General features: G+C 42.6%; 1 protein-coding gene across 3 annotated transcripts in view; it reads left to right on the top strand.

Moving 5' to 3' along the window:
* Positions 1 to 12705, top strand: part of LOC101740962 (zinc finger CCCH domain-containing protein 13) — a 69769-nt gene extending 57064 nt beyond the window's left edge. For all 3 annotated transcript variants that reach the window (XM_012689412.4, XM_012689413.4, XM_062672355.1), the window contains 6 exons: positions 4502 to 4638; positions 5222 to 5449; positions 5904 to 6037; positions 6708 to 6890; positions 7724 to 7798; positions 9267 to 12705. In XM_012689412.4, the coding sequence (XP_012544866.1) occupies positions 4502 to 4638; positions 5222 to 5449; positions 5904 to 6037; positions 6708 to 6890; positions 7724 to 7798; positions 9267 to 11481 (2972 nt within the window). In that variant the 3' untranslated portion in view covers positions 11482 to 12705. The remainder of the gene's footprint in view (positions 1 to 4501; positions 4639 to 5221; positions 5450 to 5903; positions 6038 to 6707; positions 6891 to 7723; positions 7799 to 9266) is intronic.
* The last annotated feature ends 616 nt before the right edge of the window (positions 12706 to 13321 follow it).

Genomic DNA, 13321 nt, shown 5'->3' with positions numbered 1-13321 from the left:
TATCTGTTCATAAAACATTTATAACTACTGATACCATGCAACCCACGCTTTTTTTTGCAATAAAATCACGTTTCCTTACACTATTTTTAATTCAAGTTTATTTTCATTTTTTTAGTTGAATTTAAATTTTTTCTATTATTTTATTTTAATATTAATTTGTCCTCGGTCCTTAATAAGTATACCAAATTTCGAGTTAATCCGGTGTTTTGAAGGGGGTCAAAATCATGTTCAAAGATTCCGTTACAAACATACATACGTCTGAAGCTAATAAAAGCGTATTAAGAAAGGCCAAAGGAGGTGGCTCAGCTAATGTTATTCAAAGTAGATGAAGTGAACAGCGCTGGTGTTTGAGAGCTTACTGGTGGCCCGGAGGCCTTTCCAGTTTTACCAGGGCAGTGGTAGGACCTCTTGTAAGTCCGCACGGGTAGGTACCACCATCTTGCCTATTTCTGCCGTGAAGCAGTAATGCGTTTCGGTTTGAAGGGCGGGGCAGCCGTTGTAACTATACTGAGACCTTAGAACTTATATCTCAAGGTGGGTGGCAGCATTTACGTTGCAGATGTCTATGGGCTCCAGTAATCACTTAAGATCAGGCGGGCCGACAGCTCGTACACCGATTTAAACAATAAAAATAATAATCCGTACTGGCATTTCTCAAAGGACAAGCTAAACAACTCGATATTTTCACATTCAACATAATATATGAACTTATTTTGTTGGATAATGGAAGCGAAATAATGAATTTTGATCGCGTCCTTGACTTTTCACGAGTTGGTCTATTTTAAGAAGACGCCTTCACATTATTTTGCGGTCGCAAACGGCTTTATTTAACATAACTACAAGTGAACGTAAATTTTAAGTTCAATGTAAGTTTGCAGTTGTTTTATTGCAGTCCTTTTTATTGCCCGTGTAGGCAGACGATCATACAGCCCATGTAATGGTAAGTGGTTACCGTCGCCCATGGACTTCAGCAATGTCAGGGGCAGAGCCAGCCGCTGCCTACCGCTTAATACTCTCCACAAGCCTCGGTTGAAGAAGGACATGTCATCGACCCGCTGCCTATCTGTTGCAGCTGCTTTTTTTATTTTTTTATTGCTTAGATGGGTGGACGAGCTCACAGCCCACCTGGTGTTAAGTGGTTACTGGAGCCCATAGACATCTACAACGTAAATGCGCCACCCACCTTGAGATATCAGTTGTAAGGTCTCAGTATAGTTACAATGGCTGCTCCGCCCTTCAAACCGAAACGCATTACTGCTTCACGGCAGAAATAGGCAGGGTGGTGGTGGTACCTACCCGTGCTGACTCACAAGAGGTCCTACCACCAGGGTTTTTGTGTTTTTACCACGCCAACACTGGTCGCGATTTGACGGTGCCTTTGCGACTTGACATCTGTCACTTCTTCTTGCTTCTCGACCGGAACGGTACCTACATGTATGACGGTTTGCTACGGTCTTCCATTATCACTATATTTCCTTATCCATCCTCGTCCTAAAGCGTCTACCCTTTTAGCAATAAAAAAAACCCGCAGATTGATTTCGAACATTACCTTTCGCATCATATTTTTCGAGTTTAGAGGCCTTTAAATGTATAAATGACGACTCATGTAAAAAGCGCCTCTGAACGAGCTTTGCGTAAATATTTCGAAGAAGGCCTCCTTGGGTATTACAACACGTTAGTGTTAAGAGGAAAATCAATAAAATTATCGGTTGCAACATCTTCAAGCCAATGGCTTTATCCTAAACGGTTTGTGTTTGTATTGCCTCACCGCAATAACATACGAACGGAGCAAATTTGAACAAGAACGGAGGTTTTTAACCTCGAGAAACTCATCGCGATCGGTGGAGTGCTTGGGAAAAGGCCAACCCAATTCCTTGGTCCAGATACGACAGGCTCATCGCGACCGGTGGAGTGTTTAGGAAAAGGCCAACCCAATTGATTGGTCCAAGTACGACAGGCTCATCGCGACCGGAGGTGTGCTTGTGAAAAGGCCAACCCAATTCATTGATCCAGATATGACAAGCCCATCGCGACCGGTGGAGTGTTTGGGAAAAGGCCAACCCAATTGATTGGTCCAAATACGACAGGCTCATCGCGACCGGTGGGGTGGTTGGGAAAAGGCCAACCCAATTCATTGGTCCTAATACGACAAGCTCATCGCGATCGGTGGAGTGGTTTGGAAAAGGCCTCAGGGTCGCGACCCGATACATTCGACCAGATTCGCACCATTCCACAGTTCACAACGCCCTCCACATCGCCAGAGACAGAAACGGATGGAGAAAGATCGTGCGAGTGCTACAGTAGTGGTCATGACCTTCAGCATTGAGGAATACGACGCAAGAAGGAGGTTTTTAATTATTATCGCGTAGGCTATTGAGAACCTATCATTGGTTTGAAAACATATCATTGATGAATTTTACACCGCTTTGTCTATCATCCAATCTGTGAATATACATTTTTATTTATTGCTTAGACGGATAGACGAGCTCACAGCCCACCTGGTGTTAAGTGGTTACTGGAGCCCATAGACATCTACAACGTAAATGCGTCACCCACCTCGAGATATAAGTTCTAAGGTCTCAGTATAGTTACAACGGCTACCCTACCCTTTGAACCGAAACGCATTACTGCTTCACGGCGGAAATAGGCGGGGTGGTGGTACCTACCCGTGCGGACTCCCAAGAGGTCCTACCACCAGTGATTAAGCAAATTATAATTTTGCCGGTTTGGTTTTTATTACACAATATTATTCCTTCACCGTGGAAGTCAATCGTGAACCTTTGCTGAGTACGTATTTCATTAGAAAAATTGGTACCCGCCTGTGGGATTTGAACACCGGTGCATCGCTACATATGAATGCACCGGACGTCTTATCCTTTAGGCCACGACGACTTCATTTTGAAGTTATACGGGGCTAAAAGACAAGGCCGGGGTACTCCTGCCAAATGGGGTTCGAATCACGCAATCAGCAATTCTAATGAAATACTTTCTTAGTACATGTTTCACAAACAACAATAATAACAAAATTAAAAACAAAATAAATTTAATTAGCCTAATTACCAGAATCAGAATTCAAATCAGAACATTGACGCAGTCGCGGCAGAAGTAGGCAGCATCCAATAACAAAACACCTGCATGTTAGGGAAAAGTTTGCCTATTGGCACGGCATTGCGGTTGTGATGTCCACTTGTGACTTTTACTGCTTAGCACTGCGTTCCAAATATCTTTTCTGCGACACACCTTTGGCTTTGGAATGGTCTCCCTTTCACGGTGTTTCCTGAGCGCTGTGACATGTCCTTCTTCAGACGATGCTTGCGGAGAGTACTCAATGGTGGGCAGCGGCTTGGCTCTGCCCTTGGCATTGATAATGTCCACGAGCAACGGTAACCACCTACCTTAAGGTAGGCCGTATGCTCGTCTGCATAGAAAAGGCAAAAAAAGATGTGTGGTGTCGTGGGACACCGGATAGGAACGAAGTTCCTTATTATAAAAATATTAATTTTATGTTCTATTCGAGGTATAAAGAAAATAATTATTCGGGTATACATTTTTTATTATGATTTTTTTATTGATAAAAAAAGGCTACTTTACAAAGTTATTAACTTTATTTCATTCACAATGAGTTATAAAAAATATATAATAATAATATACAAAGAAACAGCTATTTATATGAATAATAATAATTAAGCCTAATTATGTTCTATATATCTAGGTAAGTTCAACTTCGAAAAAGAGGTCAACCTTCGAATCCAGCTCAGATGGACAGCGTTCGGAAAGCTACGTAAAATCTTCTCATCACAAATACCACAGTGTCTCAAGACGAAAGTCTTTGACCAGTGTGTGTTGCCAGTGATGACATATGGCACTGAGACGTGGTCGCTTACAATGGGCCTTATGAGAAGGCTCAAGGTCACCCAAAGAGCAAAGGAGAGGGCTATGCTTGGAGTTTCACTGCGAGATCAAATCAGAAATGAGAAGATTCGCAGGAAAACCATAGTAACCGACATAGCCCAAAGGATTGCGACATTGAAGTGGCAGTGGGCAGGACACATTGCTCGCAGAACGGATGGCCGTTGGGGCTAGAAAGTTCTTGAGTGGCGACCGCGTACTGGAAGCCGTAGCGTGGGTAGGCCTCCCACAAGGTGGGTCGACGACCTATTGAGGTTAGCGGGGATCCGCTGGATGCAGACAGCGCAGGACCAGTCTTTGTGGCGAGACTTGGGGGAGGCCTATATCCAGCAGTGGACGTCCATGGGCTGATAGGATGTTCTATCATAAAAATAATAATAACCGTCATCACGTAGACTATACATTAGACACTGTATAGCCATCATACTAAGACTATACATAAATAATAAAAATCTTACGTTACGGACGTTTTTTTCCGGTTAGGGCACCCCTCCGCATCGTCCCATAAGGAACTTCGTTCCAAAAAACACCAGTAATGTGCTGTGAACCGTACAATGCCTAATTTACCATATGAACATTTCTTTTGTTTCAGTTTGTCTCCTAGCTATCTTAGCGTCGGAGCTACCAAATACTGCAGCATTGAAGGCCACATCCCTGATCTTCTCGAAGACCAGCACGACAACCGCGGCACCCGAGGAAGAGCCATCAGGACCTGAAGATGGAGCAGAGGTAATGTTCAGCTCGAGAGCGCCGCAGACTCTGTCCTGCTTTTTTATCCTACCTATCTTAGTAACCTCGAGGGTTTATACTAGATTCACAGAACTAGTAGCGTAGTAGTTAACGTGGTATGGATATGTGATGCGTAGATAGGAGATGCATGTGACTAGGAGATGTATGGAAATGGTAGTACAAGGTAGAGGGGGAAGAGGTCGACCGAAGAAGACATGGATGGAGTGTGTGAATGATGATATCAGAGAGAGAGAGAGGAGTGAGTTTTGAGATGAAAGTTGATAAAAAAGAATGGAAGAGAAAAATTAGCTGTGCCGGTCCCACCTAGTGGGTTAAGGTGGAGACAAATAAGAAGACTTTGGTATAAATACTGTACGTTGTATAATGGCTGGTGGTAGGACCTCTTGTAAATCCGCACGGGTAGGTACCACCACCCTGCCTATTTATGCCATGAAGCAGTTTCGGTTTGAAGGGCGAGGCAGCCGTTGTAACTATACCGAACCTTAGAACTCATTTCTCCTCTTGCCATACGAGTATAGCAATAATTCCAGTTTCTTTCAATCCAGTTTCTTTCAAATTTCAGACAGAAACAACGGCGGATGGTGGCGAAGCACCAACGAACTCGACCAGGAAACTATCGGGCATCCCACAGATAGACTACTTACTTGACCCGAACCTTCCCCGGGAATTGAACGGTTATAACCTCTCGGAGTATCCGTTCTACGAGGCCGTGCCTCCCCCGGAGACCATGGACTTCAAGTGTGACGGACTGCACGACGGGTTTTACGCGTCAGTACCACACAAATGCCAGGTATTCAATGAGTCTACTACATTCTACTGGTGGTACGATCTCTTGTGAGTCCGCGCGGGTAGGTACCACCGCCCTGCCTATTTCTGCCGTGAAGCAGTGATGCGTTTCGGTTTGAAGGGTGGGGCAGCCGTTGTAACTATAATTGAGACCTTAGAACTTATATCTCAAGGTGGGTGGCGCATTTACGTTGTAGATGTCTATCGGCTCCAGTAACCACTTAACACTAGGTGGGCTGTGAGCTCGTCTACCCATCTAAGCATTTTAAAAAAACAACCTACCCGTGCGGACTCGTAAGAGGTCCTAACACCAGTAAAGCGACTAAGTCACCGAGCATCTTATACATGTCTTCAACAAACTGACTCCAATTGCCAGTATCCTTATAAATTAAATCACCAAGGCATGTCAGGTATTACTGCACATAATATTTCTGTTTGTTTTCGAATCTTGCTTTCAGGTGTACCATCACTGTTTGTTTGGTACCCGGTACGACTTCCTCTGCGCGAACTACACAGCTTTCGATCAGAAGACGTTCATCTGCCACTTCGTCTCCGAAGTAGATTGCAAGAACTCCCCAAACTATTTTAACAGGTAATGACGGTGGACCAAAAAGGTCTCGTGGAATAGGAAAAGGCAGCGTGGATAGACCTCTCACGAGGTCGACTGACGACCTGCTAAAGGTCGCGGGGATCTGCTTGTTAATGTGGCCAACCTTGGGGAAGACCTGTGGCCAGGAGTGGACGTCTCAAGGTCAAATTTGATCACAACGCCTGTCCTACCCTCAAAACTGTAAATTACGATTTCGCGTTTACCGGTGGTAGAACCTCTTGTGAGTCCTCACTTTTTTCCTACCTATTCTAATAACCTCAAGGGGTTATTCTAGATTCGCCGAATTAGTAGGTGAGCTCACGGGGCTCAAACTTGACAACTAGCAAGAGCCGTGTTCCAATGAATCTACCACCGGATCGGAAATGCGACTGAGAAGATCGGGCGAGAAACTCAGTGGGCTGTGTCTGTGGGTTGAGTCCTCATGGGTAGGTACCACCTTGCTTATTTCTGCCGTGAAGCAGTAATTCGTTTCAGTTTGAAGAGCGGGGCAGCCGTTGTACTGTAAAAACTGAAACCCAAGAAATGTCTCGAGGGTTGGTGGCGAATTTACGTTGTAGATGTCTATGGGCTCCAGTAACCATTTAACACCCGGTGGGCTGTGAGATCGTCCACCCTAATAAGCATTAAAAAAGTCCGTGTTCCTCTATTCCAGAAACGAAGCTTTGTATAAAGCTACGACGTCAGCCCCGCCCCCTCCACCACCCACCACCACCACGACGACCACGGCCGCACCCCCGCCCCGCGCGCCTCGCCCCGCCCGCCGCCGCCCCCACTACAGATACGATTATTATGATGACGACTACTATTACAGAGACGACTATGATTATGACGACAGGTTAGTGTTTCGTGTTTTATTCTACTTATTGGCTTGTAGCCTAAGAGGCATTTCCAGCTACGCCCGAATGGATAAGTGAGCTCATGTGCTCAGCCTGAAAGAATTTGCTAAAACCAGCCCTAGCAAGAGCAGTGCTTCGTAGGATCTACCACCGGATCGGAATCGAGACTGAGTAGATCGGGCGAGAAACTCAGTGGGCTGTGTCTGTAGGTTAGATTTGCGTGCCTTAATTTAAATTGAGATCAGAGCCATCCAAGCTACAGTCCGCGTTAGACGAGTAGTAATTTTCAGTTATCTATATATTAATACGTGAAGCAAAAACTTTGTACCCCTTTTTACGGAAATTACGCGGACGGAGTATGAAATTTCCCACACTTATAGAGAATATAGGGAAGGAGTGCAGAACGCTAATATCTTTTTAAATTTATCCATAAAAAATGACATTAAATCACTAAATAAACACATTACACACACTTCCATGTATTTGACACACACACACTCATGCATACTATTTGTTTATTGTCAAGATTTTCTTATTGCTTATAGTCTGTGGTCAAATGGAATATAGATTAAATATTGTTTGTCTTTATTAATATATGTCTAATGTGTAGTCTTGGCTAAATCTATGATTATAGAAGTATAATAGTCTTTGACGATAGAATCATAATAGTGTACAAACTTTTAATTAATTCAATTAATTATAGTCGAATTCCGACTACCAGGGCATCACTAGTACCAATTAATTAGGGACGTCATAAAATATCTGACGTCACTGACTTCGTTTTTAAGTCGAGTTTCATCTCCAAATAAACTTCTGTTCGTCGTGTTTTCAGAAGAAGACCCAGACCACGTCCCGGCGCCAGGCCCGTCAAAAAGAACAGACCGGCTGACGATTACGATGATGACAGGTATGTTTCACTGTGGAAACTTGCAGCCATTTTTTAAGCTATTGCATAGCTTTTATCGCGGGCTTTGAGCGCGGCGAATCAAGAAATTCCGTAACGAAAATAAAACCTAACACTCCCCACTCCGCCTACCATGTAGCTCGCGTTCAACACATTCACACGTTGCGCTTGTGTAGTGTTTGTGAATAAGCGCGCGGCGTGACGTCGCACTGCATGCGCATCATGAAAAGTCTACCCATCTCTCTCTCGCGCGGTCTAGCTTATGCGTGTGAAGGGGACAGTTAATGTTTTGTTTTAGTTAATGTTTATAAATATAGCGCGGTCTTATTTTATTATTGTTTTAATATTAAATTATTATTGTCTTATTATAACTGCATAAGTTGATAAAAATGCTATGCAATAGCTTTACCGCGGCAGTCCCCGAGTGTCACACGTGTTTTTTTTTACAAGGAATATAACCCTTTCACTGTCCTGTAGGTCACCGGTGCCCTACGCGGCGCACTGAAGTAATTATTTTAATTTCTGTTATTAAGCGCCTGGATTGCCTAACTTTGCCTTTGTTTGTTTGTTAATGTATGTTTCAATCGGATTCGTCTTCCCCAACCAGAATCTACTAGATATTCCTGGGCCTTAATAACAGAAATCAACATAATTACTTATTAGTGGTAGGACGTCTTGCGCGTCCGCGCGGGTAGGTACCACCGCCCTGCCTATTTCTGCCGTGAAGCAGTAATGCGTTTCGGTCTGAAGGGTGGAGCAGCCGTTGTACTGTTAAAACTAAAAGCTTAGAACTCACGTCTCAAGGTGGGTGGCAGTATTTACGTTATAGATGCTCCATAACCACTTAACACTTAACCTGAGCTCATCCACCCATATAAGCGACAAAAGAATAGTTAGTACTTCAGTGCACAACGTAGGGCACCGGTGACCTACATGACAAATAAAGGGCTTATTTAGTCGCTTTTTCCGTCGATTTTAGCCCACTGAGTTTCTCGCCGGATCTTCTCAGTGGGTCGCGTTTCCGATCCGGTGGTAGATTCTGCGAAGCACTGCTCTTGCTAGGGTTAGTGTTAGCAACACCCGGTTTGAGCCCTGTGAGCTCATGAACAGATTTGTTTGCTCTATATCTGAGTTTTTGATATTTATATATTATTATGTATTATTATATATATATTATTAGTATATATTATTATCTATTTATTCGTATTTATACCAGTCTCAGGGTTTCCTTGGTACAGATAAATCAAATTTGAGACCAGATCACCCACCATATGTGACTTTTAAAATCATTCTTTTTTGCATAAAGTGGTTATCCGAAGAGATAAGTCCAAAAGTGCATGAAATCAAAATTTTGATTGTCCTACCCTATAAACTAATGCGAAGCAGTCATATGACCAACACGAATTAAGTTTGTTTTGTAATAAGTGCTGATCGAAGTTTGCTAAGGATATTAAAAAAACAATTATTCCAGATACGACCGGCGCCCGCGCCCTCGAGATGAAACGATAGAGGAAGACCTTGAAGACCGTAGACCCTACGACAGGAGACCAGGAAAGAGGAGGCCATATGATGACGACGATCGCAGACCTGCATATCGAGGCGGGAGTCGGCGGAATAGACCAAGAGACGATGATAGATACAGCTTAGAAGATGACAGACGTGGGGCTAAGAGGGATGGGCCAAACCGTAACAGAGATGAATATAGGCCAAGAGACTTAGTAGACGAAGACACGAGGTCTACTGAAGACAAAGTGCTAAATGAGGGAAATTCAAGAGATGAAATAATCAAGTCTAGAGACGAAACCAGTCCAAGAGATGAAATAAGACCAAGAGACGAAATTCGCCCAAGAGATGAGATAAGACCCAGAGATGAAATTCGGTCAAGAGATGAGATAAGACCCAGAGATGAAATTCGACCAAGAGATGAGGCAAGACCTCGTGATGAAATTCGGCCAAGAGATGAGATAAGACCCAGAGATGAAATTCGGCCAAGAGATGAGACAAGACCCAGAGATGAAATTCGACCTAGAGATGAACCCAGATCTCAGGTCAGACCTAGGCCACTTAGAGACGAAACTCCAGAGAAAAATAGAGAGAGGACTCGGGATGATAGATATCAATCCGAAGGCAGACGCTATAGAGATGAACGACCATACAGAAATAGAGATGACCGCCCCTACAAAGACGAAAAAGTTCACGAAGAGAAAAGAGAAATACCTACAGCACCAGAAGGTCAAGCTCTAGTTAAGCCCAATGGCCACGGTTTGTTCAGCCAGCCGAGGGCCCCACCCAAAATAAAAAGACCAGTCCCTTTAAGTGAAAAAGGAAAATACGAATATGTGACGGTTACAACCACGAAAGTACCTCCGAGGGCTGATGACGATGATTACTATGATTATGAAGAAGAAGAACCGAGAAGACCGTCTTCTTCCGGAAAGACCAGTACGGTACAACGTCCTAGACCGGAACCAGTTGAAAAAGAGAAATTCAAACCTACCAGACCTCAAACTGTAAACAAGCCAAGAAAGACGAAAAGACCAGAAGAATATGATGACGATTATTATTACGAACCTACTGGGAAATCTCAGAGACTATCCAATTCTAGAGAAAAAGAGAGACCCAGGTCTAAGCTCACCGATGACTATTATTATGACTACGATGACAAGAGTAAGAATAACAGACGCGAAAGAGAAGAGACTGAGACGAAAGTCAAAGAAGTTAGACCTACGGTAAAAGTTATCAAACGTCCTTTTTTACCGTCTAGGGGTGGTAGTCCGTACCTGCCGCGAGGGTTGCAGCCCGTCGCCGGCAGGGATCTGACAGCTCCTTTAAACACCACCCCTAAACCTACGACTACTACTTCCACACCTATCCCCACAACTTCTAGAACAACCACTCCTGAACCCACTACCACGCTTAAAACTACAACAACCCCAGCCAAATCCACGACCACTACAACCAAATATACAACTTCCGTGACCACGGAGAGAGTACTCCCTCAAGAGTTAAAAGCTCCAGAAGAAGAATACGAGTATTACGACGAGGAGGACGTCGAATACGACAAGAAAAGAGAAACCACAACCCAAGTGACCAGACTGAGGACTTCGAAGCCCACAACCACAACGGAACCGACGACACCAGATCAAAAAGCCAAACACCTAGCCACAAAGGTTCTGAGAGTGTACAACGACAATTACGAAGCCATCAGGGGCAAATTAGAGTCGACATTGGCACCGGGAGATTACATAAAACCGTACTTAGCAACCACTGCGCCCTACGAGGATCCCAAGCCGAAGATTAAGGCCGAAATATCGAAGCCTTACACGGCCACAGGGAAACCACCGCTCCTCCCAGAAAACATATCTATAAAACAAAATCTGGCCGACTCCTTGGAGAACGACTATGACATTCGGTATAATGAGGCCCTTTCCCCAGCTTTGCCTCTAAACAGAATACCAAGTGGCTTTGTCGTGACCCCGGAGAGAGACTACACATTTTCCCGGTTCAGAAACTACCAGGAGCCTCAGTTTGCGGCATCAGAATTGAAGAACTATCAGTTGAGGAGCAGACCGCATGTTAGTATAAGAACTCCTGCGTCATATTACATCCATCCTCAGAGATTTCAAGATGACGACCGAACCCGGTACCCCAGGCAACTCTACAGGATATTAGACCAGCTATTCTAATTGAACCCAGAACTGGGTCTATGATTAGAAAACCTGTATGCTAATTAGACCATTTATTCTAATTGAACTTAGAACTGGGTCTATGAAAACCTGTATGCTAATTAATGTCGACTTTCTTCAAATTGTAGTCTGGAAAAAGCAAAAAAACGCTGTGTGGATTGTATTTCTTGACAGTCCCAAACTTTCTGGGCTCCCTAAAAATTTTCAAAAACTTTTGATAGCTTCTAGGGTCATCGACAGATAAGCTCGATAGTTTCATCACATCACAAAGCTACGCAAAAGCTCGTGCTAACATAACCTATAATAGCGTAAAAATTTATTGTTGCCAAATTTTCAAGGAAAGCATAAAGCCGACTGTAAAAAAAACGCGCAATTAACATACAGGATTTCGTAAATACTACTCAATTAATTAATAAGATTAGACGTAAAATGTGTTTTAATTTAAAAATAACTAGAACATTCTGTCATCTAGCATTGTCACTGCCAATTTATTTTTTAAAATAGTCTAGCGTACGTTGTGTAATGACATTTGTTTAATGAATGTACATTTTACTCTTCGTTTATAATATTTTAATAATAATTCTCGAGGTGTGATTTTGCAAACGCCAAATGCGCGAGATGTCACTCTTTACAGAATCTAGTACAATGGTCGTAACCGTTTTTCTTCCATAAGTTATGATACAATAAATCATGGTCGTCTTCTTGCAAAAAAACATACAGCTTTTTGTTATTCTATAGATCGAAGACATAGCCATGAGCCAGTAACGCCATGGCAATAAAATAGTTTTTTTTTATCTTAAAAGCAATGATAATTCACACGAAATATATTATATTGTCAGATACTCGAAATCCAAATTGACGTGGAATAAAGATAAAATATTCTTGTCTGACCACGAACCTTGCTGCTAGAATGTGTCTTCCGATGTCTAAGGTGTATTCCGATATCAATCAATGGGCAGGTGTGATAAAATCCTTTCTTTTTCATACAAGAAGGCCTTAATTCGAATGTAACTTTGAGATTTGCATTTGACGTTTGAAAGTTCCGAACTGTCAAATATCGTGTTCCAGAGTCTAAATATAAATTTTCATTTGTTGTATTCGCCCATCGAGTGATACAGCGTGTGTATATAAATATGTTAATGATATCGATAATGACAATTTTGTACGTGTCGATTAACGCTAAGACGGAATTTGTATGGAAAATAAAATTTCAAAAATTGCAAATGTATTTTTATTCGCACAGTTAAAATTACTTAATAAAACAGCGTGGTGAGATCTAACAGAAATATTTAATAGTAAGCGGCTAAATCCACTCGCTGGTAAGTATCTCAATAATCATATTTTCGCTCAATTCTGCCTAGTGTTTAAGGTGTTTTTATTGCATTGATAAATGGCTCACAAGTATTAAGTGGTTATCGAACTTTATACACATCACAACCATCACCGTTCAAACGTTCGAAAGAAGAAAGAAGAACGAACCATAGATAGCTACATCTGAGTCGACTATTATCAAAGCCGGCAATGTCACTTTTGGACAATTATTGATAAATCAGAAAAACGAATTATTGACTTTGTATTCCATTGGCAGTCACAAAACTCCTCTGAACGACATCTTAGATAAATAACAGGTTAACTATTAACCTTTATTTAATGCAGGTTTTGAACCGTATTCTTTGAAGGAGACGATTATATGTAAATCAATCTGTTTTGACATATCAATAACATTTTTTTTGTCCAAATGCACAGATTGCCACCTTTGATAATAGACGACTCATCTATACACAATGCTGTGCATTCAATATCAAGCCAAGATTCAATGCGTACCTATTCACTAACATTC

Source organism: Bombyx mori, chromosome 2, assembly GCF_030269925.1.
Source record: "Bombyx mori chromosome 2, ASM3026992v2".
Lineage (NCBI taxonomy): Eukaryota > Metazoa > Arthropoda > Insecta > Lepidoptera > Bombycidae > Bombyx > Bombyx mori.
Note: the sequence above shows the minus strand (reverse complement) of the source record. Positions and strands in the feature narration are given on the sequence as shown.